General features: G+C 40.4%; 1 protein-coding gene across 3 annotated transcripts in view; it reads right to left on the bottom strand.

Annotated features, from left to right (window-relative positions):
* CBFA2T2 (CBFA2/RUNX1 partner transcriptional co-repressor 2) overlaps positions 1–16,224 on the bottom strand; it is a 97,974-nt gene that overhangs the window by 15,490 nt on the left and 66,260 nt on the right. For all 3 annotated transcript variants that reach the window (XM_060188537.1, XM_060188528.1, XM_007522677.3), the window contains exons 3-5: positions 12,576–12,817; positions 7,710–7,799; positions 2,246–2,427 (exon numbers count right to left, since the gene is read on the bottom strand). In XM_060188537.1, the coding sequence (XP_060044520.1) occupies positions 2,246–2,427; positions 7,710–7,799; positions 12,576–12,817 (514 nt within the window). The remainder of the gene's footprint in view (positions 1–2,245; positions 2,428–7,709; positions 7,800–12,575; positions 12,818–16,224) is intronic.

Here is a 16,224-nt window from a genome sequence, read left to right as displayed (position 1 = left end):
CGGCTCCCCACCTGCAGGGGAGTCGCTTCACGGGCGGTGAAGCAGGTCTGCAGGTGTCTATCTTTCTCTCCCCTCTCTCTCTGTCTTCCCCTCCTCTCTCCATTTCTCTCTGTCCTATCCAACAACAAAGCAACGTCAACAATGGCAATAATAACCGCAACGAGGCTGCAACAACTAGGGCAACAAAAAGGGAAAAAAATGGCCTCCAGGAGCGGTGGATTCATGGTGCAGGCACCGAGTCCAGCAATAACCCTGGAGGGAAAAAAAAAAAAAAGGGAAAATAAATAAATAAATAAAATAATTTAAAAAATTAAAAAAAGAGTAAGGAGATGACAATACTTTCTTATATGGTAGGATTATGGAGGCTGAAGAGTTCAACTAAATTTAGGAATATTGTAAGGTCAGATTTGTTACTCTGAAGTTTAGTTATTAGCAATTCTCCACATGGGAGACTTGGCAAAATAGCTCACTTGGATAATGTACTACTTTGCCATGTATGTGAACCAGCTTCCAGCCCAGCCTCCACACCATAGCACTGAGGAAGCTTTGGTGCAGTGGTCTCTCTCTCCCTTTCTCGCTCGTTCCTTCCTCCCTCCCCCCACCTTCAGAAAGCTCACATAATTAACACATTTGTGAATTGGTAGAATTTTCAGTTATTTAGGTTCAAATTTAACAAATTCTCCAGTGTTAAAATACTGTTTTTTAAAATCATCTTTATTTTTATTTGATAGAGACAGCCAGAAATTGAGAGCAATGGGGAGATAGGAAGAGACAGAGAACGACACCTGCAGCCCTGCTTCACCACTCATGACGTTTTCCCTCTGCAGGTGGGGACCAGGGGCTCCAACCTGGGTCCTTGCGTACTGTAACGTTTGCACTCAACCAGGTGCGGCACCACCTGGCCCCAAAGTATTGTGTTTTATATATATATTATAGAATATTCTGCTGTGTTAGTCACTCATACTGAAATTGCTAAAATGAATATAATTTTAATCTTTTTAGTAAAGGGAATTCATAAAAGATATTAATAAGTAACTAATGTTATAGTTTTGTAAAACATTACAAAGCAGAAAGAATGCTTTAGGTAGGTAATATTTACTATGGCTTTGGAGCAGTGGACACAGCATGCTCCCTAGAAGAATTTTTCACCAGGCATATAGAATGTCATCTGAAAAAATTTTTTGAAAAGTACTCATCATGCCTGGGGATTTTTCCATAGATTTCACAAGAGAAGCTAAGCTCTCTCATGCTAGGACAAATCAAAATTAACCTTAGAAGTACTGAAACCAGGAGGCTACAAAGTGGCACACCTGGTACAGTGTGCACTTTACAAGGACCCAGGTTCAAACCCTCAGTCTCCAGATATGGAGGGAAGCTTCACAAAGAGTTAATCAGTGCTGCAGGTGTTTCTTCTTCTTTTTTTTTTTTTCACTCTCTATCTCCTCCTTCCTGCTCAATTTCTCTCTGTCTCGATCCAAAAAAAAAAAGAAAGAAAGAAAGAAAGAAATATTGAGACCAAATCTATCATTTTTTAAGTCAGAATAAAAAAATTTATTATCTTTATTTTTATTGGATAGAGACAGCCAGAAATTGAGAGAAATGGGGAGATAGGGAGAGAGACATAGAGACACCTGCAGCCCTGCTTCACCACTCATGAAGCTTTCCCTCTGCAGATGGGGACTGGGGGCTTGAACCCAGGACCTTGCACAATGTAGCATGTGCGCTTAACCAAGTGCGCCACCACCCAGCCCTGAGACTATATCCATCCATCTATCTATCTATCTATCTATCTATCTATCTATCTATCTATCAATCATCATTAGAGAAATCAAAAAATCAAAATATCTTAACAAATGAAGATGGGGGACCAGGAGGTGGCTAACTGTTGGAACAATAGTCTTGCATACCTGAAGCTCTACTTGTTCAACACCCCAGCAACCATAAAGACAAAAAGTAATTCAGAGCTGCAGGGTTGGTGGAGGAGTGCTTTGTGTATGTTCACTCTCTCCTGTCCTACCTCTCACCCTCATACACAGTAAGGGCTCAGGAGACACTGTAATTGTTATGCAAATGACTTTCATGTTTGAGGTTCCAAGGTCCTAGGCACAATTCTCAACACCACCCTACGCCAGAGCTGAGCAGTGCTCTGGATAAAAAAAAAAAAAAAAAAAAAAAGGTAAGGAGAATTCTAAGTTAGAAGTTTAGAGCAGTTCTGAAAAGCAAGAACAAAGCTCTTTTTGCTCACCTCTCTGGACTGGGCCTCTTTCCATTTCCATGTACTTCCATGAGCAGTTCAGACGAGTCAGCAGGTGAAGCAATACTTGTATTGAGCAGAAGGTGTTCATGCTGGGCCAGGTACTGGGAGGGGGTCTGCTTGGCAGCCCGAGCACAGTGCAGCAATTCTCGCTGCAGCAGAGGAAGGTTGGCCTTGAAAAGAAGAGGCAGAGATTGGAAACAGTTTTCCTGATGTTGGGCCTAACACAACAGGGCTCAGCACCTCAAAAGACTTGCAGAATCCTGTGCCACAAAAACCCATGGCCAGGTAGATACTTCAACTGGTAGAGTGTGGGACTCTTATGTTGGGGCTCTGGGCTCAAGACCCAGCACTACATGTACTGGAGCGGTGCTCTGGCTTCTTGCTCTTATGTTCTTTCCCACACCACCCATCTTTCTCTCCATATATACATTTATGCAGGGTGGTTTGGGAGATGGCACAGTGGATGAAGCATTGAACTCTAAAGCGTGAGGTCCTGAGTTTAATATCTGGCAGCACATGTACTGGAGTAATGTCTGGTTCTTTCTCCTACTATCATTCTTCATGAATATATAAATAAAATCATTTAGAAAAATAGTATGCAGACGTTAATATAAAGGAGAGAAAACTAATTTTCACAAATATTTTATGAACAAAATTTAGAGTACAAAACCAATTAAATATGTCATTTGGGAGAGGGCAATACCCATATGTCACTAATAAAAACAATGGAATCGATTTGTGTGGTTGAGGGTGTTTAATAAATTGGGGTTCAAAGTTGTTTGTGGTCCGGGAGGTGGTGCAGTAGATAAAACTGTGGCCTCTCCAGCATGAGGTCCTGAGTTCAGTCCCTGGCAGCACATGAGCCAGAGTGATGCTTGATTCTTTCTCTCTCCGCTCCTATTTTTCTCACTAGTAAATAAGTATCTAAAAACAAAGTTTAAGTGTTCACTATTACTAAGTAAATGGTAAGTAATGTAAATGTTTATCTGTAAAATCATATTTTCAGTAATTATTTTAGCAGTCCCTGGGGCTAAGTACAATTTTACAGTTGTACTTTGTCAAGAGCATTTTGGCATCTGACTTTAATTTTAGTTGCCTTTGAACTATTTTATAATTCTGCTTGGTTATAGATAGCTGATAGCAATGCAAAATAATCACTGTCTACAGACATTAATAAAATTATGTTCAGGGGTTGGGCAGTGGCGCACCCGGTAAGAGCACACATTATTTTTATTTATTTATTTTAAATTTTTTTAAAACTATTTATTCCCTTTTGTTGCCCTAGTTGTTTTATTGTTGTAGTTATTATTGTTGTTGTCGTTGTTAGATAGGACAGAGAGAAATCGAGAGAGGAGGGGAAGACAGATAGACACCTGCAGACCTGCTTCACTCCCCTGCAGGTGGGAAGCTGGGGGCTCTAACCGGGATCCTTATGCTGGTCCTTGCGCTTTGCACCACTTGCACTTAACCCACTGCGCTACCGCCTGACTCCCAAGAGCACACATTATTATGCAAAAGGACCCATGCTTGACCCCTGTTCCCTTACCTGCAAGAGGGTCTACAGGTGTCTATCTTTGTCTCTCCCTATCTCCCCTTTCTCTCTCTCAATTTCTTTCTGTCCTATCAAAACAAAATAGAAATTAAAAAAAAAAGGAAAGAAGAGAAGAGAAAAATGGCCACTGGGAGTAGTAGACTCATAGTGCTGGCACCACGCTCCAGCAATAACCCTAGTGGCATTTAAAAAAAAAAAGTTTAGGGAGTCGTGCGGTATCACAGCGGGTTAAGTGCACGTGGCACAAAGTGCAAGGAATAGCATAAGGATCCCAGTTCGAGCCCCCGCTCCCCATCTGCAGGGCGGTTACTTCACAAGCGGTGAAGCAGGTCTGCAGGTGTCTTATCTTTCTCTCCCCTTCTCTGTCTTCCCCTCCTCTCTCCATTTCTCTCTCCTATCCAACAACAAAAACATCAATAACAACAATAACTACAACAATAAAACAAGGGCAACAAAAGGGAATAAATAAATAAAATAAATATTTTAAAAAAGTTCACTCAAGCCCCCGGCTCCCCACCTGCAGGGGAGTCACTTCACAGGCAGTGAAGCAGGTCTGCAGGTGTCTATCTTTCTCTCCGCCTCTCTGTCTTCCCATCTCTCTCCATTTCTCTCTGTCCTATCCAACAACGACGACATTAATAACAATAATAACTACAACAATAAAACAACACAGGCAACAAAAGGGAATAAATAAATATTTTTTTAAAAAAGTTCAGGGCAGGGGTAGATAGCATACTGGTTATGCAAACAGACTCCCATGCTTTAGGCTCCACAGTCCTAGGTTCAATCCCCCGTACCACCATAAGCCAGAGCTGAGTAGTGCTCTGCTAAAAAAAAAAAAAAAAAATGTTCAGTAGAGATTCAACTGATTTCCATCATCCAATCTAGAAGATGTCATTTTTTTTATCTGTTTGCATATTCACATCATAATCTTGATCTTTAAATGTGTCTGTTCTCTGAATTCTTCCCTTAACTGGCTATAACATCTTACAGATTTCCTCATTAACACTAAGTTAAGTAAACTTTGACATGTTACTTTTTATCCAGATATGTTACCTGTTTTGGGAAGTTGTTCAGTAGAGGGAAAGCATGGTAAATCGAACTTTCCCAAGTAATCAAAATCACTATCACCATTTCTCATCAATTATGAGAAAAATCAATTAGTATTTATGTGTGATACATGCAGTGATACCTCTTAGCTGATAATCTTGCCTGAAATACATAAGTATATATTCTGATTATGAGAAAATATCAGAAATAATCCAAACCAAAGTAGTCTATATAATAACCATCTTAAAAAAAAAAAACCTATCTTAAGGGAGGCAAGAAGTTCACTTTATCATGAGCATGAACCAGGGGGAAGCTTCATTGCTGTGCTCCCCCCGTTTTTCTAGCTCTATGTGGAGAGGAAAATCAGCTTGGAGTGGTGAAGCCCTGAAGACAGTAACTAAAAAAGAAAAAAAGAAAAAAAAAAAAAGGAAAGCCAGCCTTACCCTAGGGGGTTGGGCAATGTCACATCCTGTAGAGTATACATACACATTACTAAGCACAAGGACCTAGGTTCAAGCCCCTGGTCCCCACCTGCAGGGGAAAGCAATGCTGCAGGTGTCTCTATATCCTTCTGCTCTATCAATTTCTCTCTATATCATCAAACAAACAAACAACCACCCTATATTATTTTAAAAAGTAAAGATCATAAAAAACTGCGGTGCTGGGATCTAGGTGGTGGCACATCCAGTTGAGTGCACATGTAATGATGTTCAGGGATGAGCTTGAACCCTAAACCTACCTGTAGGGTGACGGAGAACCTTCAAAAGTGAAGCAGTTCTGTAGGCCTCTCTCTCTCTCTCTCTTTCTCTCTCTCACCAGAGCACTGCTCAGCTCTGGCTTATGGTGGTACGGAAGACTGAACCTAGGACTATGGATCCTCAAGCATGGGAGTCTGTTTGCATAACCATTATGCTATCTACCCCCCACTACTCTCCCTCCCTACCCTCTTGATTTTTGTCTCTATCCAGTAAATAATAAAAATAAATAAACAAATAATAAAAAAAGGCTGAGGCGCTGTTCCAGATTCAAGTGGACTAAGAAAAATGACCATGAAATGTAAGATGTGATCCTGAATCAGACACAGAATTACATAAATTTTTTATTTTCTTTTTGCATAACCATTATGCTACCTCCTCAGACCCTAAATTAATTTCTTTTTGTTTTCTGGTAACACTGGGGCCTCCATGTGTATGCTTTTTTTTTTTTTTAAGAATTTATTTATTTATTCATGAGAAAGATAGGAGGATAGAAAGAACCAGACATCACTCTGGTACATGTGCTGCCGGGGATCGAACTCAAGACCTCATGGTTAAGAATCCAGTGCTTTATCCACTAAGCCACCTCCTGGACCACTGTTTATAGACCTAGGCCAGCTTTTTTCATTTTTTAAAAAATAATATATTTATTTCCTTTTGTTGCCCTTATTGTTTTATTATTGTAGCTATTATAGTTGTTGGACAGGACAGAGAAAAATGGAGAGAGAAGGAGAAGACAGAGAGGGGGAGAGAAAGATAGATACCTGCAGACCTGCTTCACCACTTGTGAAGCAACTCCCCTGCAGGTGGGGAGCCAGGAGCTCAAACCGGGATCCTTGAGCCAGTCCTTACGCTTTGCGCCACCTGCACTTAATCCACTGCGCTACCTACCGCCTGACTCCCTCTTTTTTTGTTTTTTTTTTTTTAAATATTTATTTATTTATTCCCTTTTGTTGCCCTTGTTGTTTTATTGTTGTAGTTATTACCGTTGTTGTTATTAATGTCATCATTGTTGGATAGGACAGAGAGAAATGGAGAGAGATGGGGAAGACAGGGAGAAAGATAGACACCTGCAGACCTGCTTCACTGCTTGTGAAGCGACTCCCCTGCAGGTGGGGAGCTGAGGGCTCCAACCAGGATCCCTATGCCAGTTCTTGCACTTTGCGCCACCTGTGCTTAACCCACTGCGTTACCGCCCAACTCCCTTATTCATTCTTTTTATTTCAGATAGTGAGCTCAAGAGATTGGGGCAGGTGTAGAGAGGCAAGGGACAGAAACCACAACACTAGAGCTATGAATGAATGTGGGCTGAATACATGGCAAAGCAGAGTTCTTACTGGGTGAGCTATTTTCTAGCCCCTAGATGCTAATTTTTTAATTTCATATTTAACTACATCATGTCTGCAGTTTACTCTCAGACATTTCTAAGGAAAAAATAGAAAGACAGAATAATAATAATATAGAAGTACAAAATGTTAATATTCAGAGAATCTGAGTAAGAGGTATACAGGAATTTTACTGTACCTTTTTGCAACTTTTCTATGAGCAAAAAATTATTTAAAAATAAAGTATGTCACACAAATCAAACATAACCTCGCTTACCAATTAAGAATAATATATCTAAAATTTATGTTCCAGGGGACACTGATTCATAGGATATATAAAGTTAAATGCTAAATCAATTTGGGGGGTGTGATGGGAAGTGTTGGGGGGTTGAGGAGACCCAACACTGGCTGTCCACAGGTTTTCCTATCCTTAGAACATTTTCGAATTACAAAGGCTTCTCAAAGGCAAACCTGACTCTCTGGTGACAATCATCTTTAAAGACTAGCTATTTCTTATGCCCAAGGCCCAGCTTTCAGGTCACATCCTGACCCTTGACTCACTTTCTTCCTGCTCCTTCTGTGTATTATTCAAGGTTTTGCAATTTTCATGTCATCATGTCAATCTGCAGAGTGCCATCTCTCTATCAGTCCAAAATAAAATAAAGAAAATGTGTTCACTGCCTTGATTAAGATCACAGAATAGGGATCAGTAGCAGATCTTGAGGAAATAATGAAGATAAATCACATGCAGCAGTTACTTGAAAAATTACCTTAAGGAATGGAATCACAAAAGGACGAAGAGGAAAGTTTGTAGCCTCTTGGAGCTTACAGTGGAATTCTTCAATTGTCACTGTTGAGTTCTGCAATGAAACACAGGTTTAACTTCTGAAACTGGACACTCACCCTATTTTAAACCTGATAGTGCTGAACTTTTTAAATCATTAGAAAAAGGACAATCCCAAGAACACTATTGTAAATTCAAGTCCCTCTTAAAAGTTAGTCAATTTTTCTTTTTAAGAAAGAAATGTGGTCTCCTTGATTTTCTTCTATTACCACAAATCTAAATTCTCTATGCTTAGAAGCACTCAGGTGGCTGGGAGGATGAGGGCGATCTGGCTGCGACATCTGTCACCCCACTGATCTGGCTGGCTAGGCAGGTGTCCCCTTCCTCCTTCACTGCTCCATGTATATCCCTTCCAAAACTGGGTGCTTGGCAGAAGAGAACGGTTGGTCTTCGATCACAGGTAGACAAGTAGGAGCACTCCCCCACTAGAGCCTCCAAACAGCTCTCAGGTGGCTGGTAGAGTGCATGACTTGCAAGCTTAAGGCTTCTGATCTACGGCCAGGTAGTGACGATCCTGGTTAAGCACCCACATCACAGTGTGGAAGGATCCAGGTTCAAGCCCTTGGTCCCCATCTGCAAGGGGAAAGCATCAGGAATCGTGAAGCAGGGCTGCAGGTGTCTCTCGGTCTCTTCCTCTCTATCTCCTTCTCCTCTCTCAATTTCTCTATCTAATAAATAAATAAATAAGTGAAGTATTTTTTAAAAAGCTTCTGGTTTAATCCCCAGTGTCACATTTACTAAAGTAGTGCTCTAGCTTCTTTGTCTTTCTCTCTCAATAAATAACTCGCACTTCATTTCTCTCTTTTTTTGCATCACATTTCTTCAGAAGTTCATTTCTTCAAAAGTTCTGCCTATCTCCTAGCATCAGTTATCCAAATCTTCTAAATCCAGAGCTAAAAGGAAGAATAAAAGGGTGACTTCTACCTGTATATAATTTGTTTACATATCAAAGCACCTCTAAGCCAATAGAGTCCCATTGGGAAGATGTTCACAAAATAATTCATAACTTTTATATTTTTGCAAAAGTCTGGCTTTATTTAACCTCTTATCAAAGCAATGCTCAGCTCTGGCTTAAGGTAGTACCAGGATTGAATCTGAGACTATGGAGCCTCAGGAATAAAAGGTTTTTTTTTTTTTGCATAACCATTATAATATTTCCCCAACCCAAAAGTCTAGCTTTCAACAGGGATTCTCAGTTCCTCTGCTAAGGAGGATGCATAAATACAAGTCCAAAAATTTTCATCAATGTCTACAAATTTTATTTCAATTCCCTAAAATAGAGCATAAAGTTAAAAAATAAAGCAGGGGGTCGGGTGGTAGTGCAGCAGGCTAAGTGCGCATGGTATGAAGCACAACGACTGGCTCAAGAATCCTGGTCCAAGCCCTCGGCTCCCCACCTGCAGTGGGGCTGCTTCACAGGTGGTGAAGCAGGTCTGCAGGTGTCTTTCTCTCCCCGTTTCCTTCCTCTCTTGATTTCTCTCTGTCCTATCCAACAATAACAACAGCAACAACAAGGGTAACAACATGGGCAATAAAACAGGAAAAATGGCCTCCAGGAGCAGTGGATTCGTAGTGCAGGCATTGAGCCCCAGCAATAACCCTGGAGGCAATAGATAAATAAAACTTTTAAAAACAAACAAACGAAATATAAGCATTCATCTGATGATCCTAATGTTAAAGGGAAGACTTTCAAAATTTCATCAATAAACATGAGCTCTGATATAGGTTTTTTGTTTACATGTATAATTGTTACCAGATTCAGAAAGTTTCTGCTAGTGGTCCAGGAGATGGTGCAGTGGATAAAGCATTAGACTCTCAAGCATGAGGTCCTGAGTTCGATCCCCGGCAGCACATGTGCCAGAATGATGTCTGGATCTTTCTCTCTCTCCTCGCACCTTTCTAATAAATAAATAAATAAAATCTTTAAAAAAACGAAAAGAAAGTTTCTGCTATAGCTAGTTTCCCAAATGATATTCTAAACAATGAAGGGATGTAAAGTTCAATAAATATTTTTTCCCCTGCATCTTCTCCAAATACTGGGTTGTTGGAAAAAGTCATGACATATTTGTCTATGGCTTTTTCTTTTAATTATTTATATATTTACTTATTTTTATTATCTTTATTTATTTATTGGACAGAGACAACCAGAAATTGAGAGGGAAGGGGTGACTGAGAAAGACAGAGTGGCACCTGAAGTACAGCTTCACACTTGCAAAGCTTTCTCCCTGAAGGTGGAGACCGGGGGCTCAAACCTGGGTCCTAGTGTACTGTAACATGCACTCAACCAGGTGTGCCACCACCTAGCCCCATTTAGTTTCAAAACCAACTGGGGTAGACTGACTGTTTCTATCTCCAACCCCTTCAAAATTCATTTGCTAGAACTTAATATCCAGCAACAATATTTGGAAATGGAGCCTCTAGGAGAAAATAATAAATGTATCTCAATAGTGAATGGCATCAGTGCACTTTTAAAACAGACCGAAGTGGCTGAAGAGATAATTCCTCATGTGGTTAGGATATGTATCTGACCACATATATGATTCAGGTTCAAGTTCTGGCACCACAGGGAGATGCTATGACACAGAAAAGAAGTCAGGGGCTATGGGTCACTCCCATCTTTCAAGATGAAAAAGCAGTCTCAAACAGTACAATCTTGCATTTTTGAGGGCTTCTTTTTGCAAAAAAAACAAACCCCATGAACCTCCTTGCTTTTCTCAAGATACTCATTTTTCACCAAGGATGGTGGAAAGGGAATAATCTAGGATGGTGAAAAGGCAATAATCTACTAAAGAAGAGTCAGCTAGAACCTCATAAGACACCTCATCTGTTAGCACCTTGATTTGGACTTTCTAGTCTTCAGACATTATTCTAAAAAGAAATAAGCAAGCCACATATGAGGTATTTAGAGTAGTCAAGTAAAATGGTGGTTGACAAGAGCTAGGTGGAGGAAGGAAGAGGACTTAAAGATTTTTCAAGAATTCTGGAGAAGGATGGTAGTGATATTGGACAACAATGTGCTTAATACCAATGAATTACAGAATAAAAATGATTGATGTTATATTTTATGCTATGTATATACATATTTTAAAAAATATTTACTATTTAATGATATGATGATGATAAAAGCTGGGTAGCAGAGGGTGGGTGGGAGAAGGAATTAACCCAACCATAGTCATTTCAAAGAGATGACTAGGGAATGGATAGATAGCATGGCAATAGCACACTGAACTTGCATGCAAAAGGTCCCAGGCTCAATCCTCAGCGCTACCAAAAAGCAAAGCTGAGCAGTGTTACAGCAGAAAAATAAATAACAAAAATGACTAGATATACTCAAATATACCTTCAAAATTAGAAATAGATCAGATTTTTTTTTGCAAATGAGTTTGAGTTTCTGTATTTTAAAATATTTTATCTTTTATTTTTATGAGAGAGACAGAGAGAAAAAAGAGAGAGAAAGAGAGAGATCAGAGCACTGTTCAACTCTGGTTTATGGCAGTGCTGGGGGTTGAACCTGGGGCCTTAAAACCTCAGGAATGAAAGTCTTTGTCTCTCCAGCCCTTCTGTATTTTTTCTTTTACTCCCTAGATTATCTTTTATTTAAAAAATTTTAATTTATTTCATATGCAATAGAGTTTCATATGTGAGAGAAAAGACAGAGTATCACTTTGGTACATGTGTTGACAGAGATTGAACTGGGAACCTAGGATATGCAAATTCTGAACTCTATCATGTCCCCTTGAAATTAACTTTAACCTGGATTCTATGTAAAGTAACATGCTAGTGGAATTGGCATTACATTCTGGTAACTTCTTTTTTAAAAAATATTTATTTCTTTATTCCCTTTTGTTGCCCTTGTTGTTTTATTATTGTTGTAGTTAGTATTGTTGTTGATGTCGTCATTGTTGGATAGGACAGAGAGAAATGGAGAGAGGAGGGGAAGACAGAGAGGGGAAGAGAAAGACAGACACCTGCAGACCTGCTTCACCGCTTGTGAATCGACCTCTCTGGAGGTGGGGTGCTGGGGGCTTGAACCGGGATCCTTATGTCCTTGTGCTTTGCGCCATATGCGCTTAACCTGCTGTGCTACTGCCCAACTCCCAGCTTCACTTCTTAACTTACATTGACACTTAAGGTCTAAAACTCTTCTGTAGTAGTTTAAAAATCTGACCAATATTCTTTCTTCTAATCAAATCAAAATCAAAGGAGTAGGGCAGTAGGGCAGTGGGTTAAGCGCAGTTGGTACAAAGTGCAAGGAGGGGTGTAAGGATCCTGGTTCGAGACCCCGGCTCCCCACCTGCAGGGTAGTCGCATCACAAGCAGTGAAACAGGTCTGCAGGTGTCTCTCTTTCTCTTCCCCTCTCTGTCTTCCCCTCCTCTCTTCATTTCTCTCTGTCCAATCAACAACGATGACAACAATAACTACAACAATAAAAAACAAGGGCAACAAAAGGGAAAATAAATAAATATTAAAAATAAAACCTTAAACGAAAATCAAATAGACTTTCCTCATAGATATCAAGATAAATTCAAAGCTGTTTGTTGGATTTATTTATTTCTGGACTTAACATCAACACTGGAAGAAACAATAACCAGTACAGACCTGGCTTTGATAAACACTGTTATTCAGAAAGAAAATTCATTAACAATTGTATAAAAATTGTATAATGACCAATATTTTGCTCAATTTGCAAAATGTCACAGGTGTGGGTATAAGTTCAAATATCTACTTCTCTCCTGGCTTCAGTTCGAATGCACATACTTAGGTAATTATTATTAGTGATGTTATACTTACCACCAATGCAAGAACAAGAGTCCGCACCTTCTCCCCAATTTCAGGTGAGATGTCATTGCCAAACTGCTGCAGAGTGGTGAGGAACCGTTTTAACTTGCTGAGCTGCCGAGCGCCACAAGTGGCTGGCAATTGTTGATTTGTTAGTGCAGATGACGTGGAAGAGGCAGGACCACTGCTGAATCTCTGTGGAGGTGATGGGGCACCATTCAGGGTAGGAGGAGAATGACTAATGCCGTTGCTTACTGAAAGAAAACCAAATGAAAGACTCAAGTTAAGTATTAAGTACACAGATCTTTGCTTCTTTCTTCTTTAAATTTTTTATATTTATTTTCTCTTTTGTTGCCTTTTTTAATTGTTGTAGTTATTATTGTTGTTGTTATTGATGTCATCGTTGTTAAGATAGGACAGAGAGAAATAGAGAGAGGAGGGGAAGACAGAGAGGGAGAGAGAAAGATAGATACCTGCAGACCTGCTTCACCGCCTGTGAAGCGACTCCCCTGCAGGTGCGGAGCCAGGGGCTCAAAACAGGATCCTTACGCCAGTCCTTGAGCTTTGTGCACTTAACCCGCTGTGCCTGACTCCCATCTTTGCTTATTTCTTATCTGTTTTGTCTTTTAGTGATTCTTTTGAAAGAGCATGAAAAAGTTGCCAGCAGCTTTCCCCAGCTCCAAATCTTGCCCCAGTGGTTTACACAATAGGCTTTCATGCTTCAGGCAACTGAGGTTCCAGGTTCAATCCTGGTGCCATCATAAGCCAGAAATGAGCAGTGGTCTGGTCAAAATAAAACGAATTAACAATTTTTAAATGAGTACAGATATGTTATACAGGTTACCAGGTGAAAAATAACAGAACAACACAGAAGTGTTAAAACACAAGATAGTAAGATAAATATAAAAAAGTGGTCTGGGAGGTGGCACAGTGGATAAAGCATTGGACTCTCAACCATGAAGTCCTGGGTTCAATCCCCAGCAGCACATGCACCAGAATTATGTCTGGTTCTTTCTCTCACTTCCTATCTTCCTCAGTAATAAAAGAATAAATAAACAGGGCAAGGGAGACAGACAGGATACTGACTATGCAAAAGAATTTCATGTCTGAGACTCAGGTTCAATTCCCAGCACTACCATAAACCAGATCTGAACAGTGCTCTGGTCTTGGTCTTTCTTTCATTAAAATAAAAATAATTAAAAGGTAAACAAATGAATAACACAGAAGACTACAGAATATCCCAAGAGTGTAGAATGTAATTTTAACAGTTTCTGCAATAGATGGTGCATGAGACCAAATCTAGGAGAATATAGGAGAATATAAATTTCCATTTGTGTTCAATTTTTATGTTAAATCTCTATCCCAATCTTTAAAAATTTTTTTTATTCATTTATTTTCCCTTTTGTTGCCCTTGTTATTTTTTGTTGTTGTAGTTATTGTTGTTGTTATTGATGTCATCATTGTTAGGTAGGACAGAGAGAAATGGAGAGAGGAGGGGAAGGCAGAGAAGGGGAGAGAAAGATAAGACACCTGTAGACCTGCTTCACTACTTGTGAAGCGACTCCCCTGCAGTAGCCAGGGGCTCGAACCGGAATCCTTACACTGGCTGACCTTGCACTTCATGCCATGTGCACTTAACCCACTGCACTACTGCTTGACTCCCCTCTATTCCAATCTTAAGGCTCCACAGAAGTAGGCAAATGGGCAGGGAGACAGCATAGCGGTTACGCAAAAAGACTTTTATGCCCGAGGCTCCCAGATGCCAGCTCCAATGTCTGGTAACACCGTAAGCCAGAGCTGAGCAAAGCTTTGGGGGGAGAGGGGAGAAGGTATACAGCCAATCAAAATGAAGAATGTGAACAAGGTAACCAGATACAGAGCTTTGCTAAGTTTAATAACCTATGCCTGAACAGGGTAGATAAATCTAACAATGAAAGTAGTCCAGGGAGTCGGGCGGTAGCACAGCAGGTTAAGTGCAGGTGGCGCTAAGCACAAGGACCGGCGGAAGGATCCTGGTTCGAGTCCCTGGCTCCCCACCTGCAGGGGAGTCACTTCACAGGCGGTGAAGCAGGTCTGCAGGTGTCTTTCTCTCCTCCTCTCTCTATTTCTCTCTGTCCTATCCAACAACAATGACATCAATAATAACTACAAAAATAAAACAACAAGGGCAACAAAAAGAATAAATAAATAAAAATTAAAAAAAAAAAGGAAAGTAGTTCTAGACCATGTTTCCCCTCCCCCCCTTAAGATTCATTTACGTAGTGGACCAAGAGGTGGCTCAGTGGATTAAAGCACTGGACTCTTTGTATGAGGTCCTGAGCTTGATCCCGGGCATCTATGCCAGAGTAGTATTCTGATTCTCTCTCTCATATAATAAGTAAATACTGGACAGGGATAGAGAGAATAATGGTTTTCAAAAGAGACTCTCATGCCTGAGGCTCCAAAGTCCTAGGCTCAATCCCTGCGCCATCATAAACCAGAGCTGAGCAGTGCTCTGATGAAACAAACAAAAACAAACTTTTAAAACATATTAATGAGAGATGAAAGTATAAAAAACAAAAGATTTAGATAACTAAATTTTCAAATACATAAATTAATCAACAACTATTCTCAGAAGGAAAAAAGCAATCTTTACTTTTTATTCTCTTTTTCATTGTCGTTGCTGGGGCTTCACTGCAGTGGGTCCACTCTTTTGCAGGTGGGGAGATAACGAAAACAGAGACAGAGGGAAAACTTCCCCCCTAGCTCCAAAGCTTCTTCAATTGTGTGTGGGGGGGCATAGCAAAGCAGGGACCTTCCCAGGTGAGTTGTCTTTCTGAGAGGCCAGGTGGTAGCACACCTGGTTAAGTGCACACTACAGTGTGCGAGGACCTGGGTTCAAGTTCCTGGTCCCACCTGTAGGGGGAAAGCTTCATGAGTGGTGAAGCTGAGCTGCAGGTGTCTCTCTGTCTCTTTCCCTCTCTCCCCTCTCAAATTCTCTGTCTCTATTCAGTAATAAATAAATAAACAAGGAGTCTGGCGGTAGCACAGTGAGTTAAGCGCACGTGGTGCAAAGCGCAAGGACCAGCGCAAGAATCCCGGTTCGAGCCCCCGGCTCCCCACCTGCAGGGGAGTCGCTTCACAGGTGGTGAAGCAGGTCAGCAGGTGTTTCTCTTTCTCTCCCCCCTCTGCCTTCCTCTCCTCTCTCCATTTCTCTCTGTCCTATCCAACAACAACGACATCAACAACAACAATAATAACTACAACAACAATAAAAACAAGGACAACAAAAAGGAAAATAAATATTTAAAAATAAATAAACAAAAATTAAAAAGGAAATATAAATTGATAGGTAGACAGATAATAGACAGACAGCAGTACCTATTATTTTATAGTCATTTTGAAAATGTTGAGGGCCAGGTAGTGGCACACTTGCTTGGAAGCCTATATTACTAAATGCAAGGATCCCAGGCTCAAGTCTCTGATTCCCATCGGGGGGAGCTTCAGGAGCAGCGAAGACAGTCTGCAAGTGTCTCTCTTCCTCTTTATCTCCCCTTCATCTTATTTAATAAAAAAGAAAGCGGGAAAAAAAGATGGGGGTAGGCACTGAGTGATGGGGCATGCAGGCACTGAGTCCCAGCAACAACTCTTGTGGCAATAAAAACAAACAAACAAACAAAAA

This window comes from Erinaceus europaeus, chromosome 1, assembly GCF_950295315.1.
Source record: "Erinaceus europaeus chromosome 1, mEriEur2.1, whole genome shotgun sequence".
NCBI classification, from domain to species: Eukaryota; Metazoa; Chordata; class Mammalia; order Eulipotyphla; family Erinaceidae; genus Erinaceus; species Erinaceus europaeus.
This window is presented reverse-complemented; position numbering and strand designations above follow the sequence as displayed.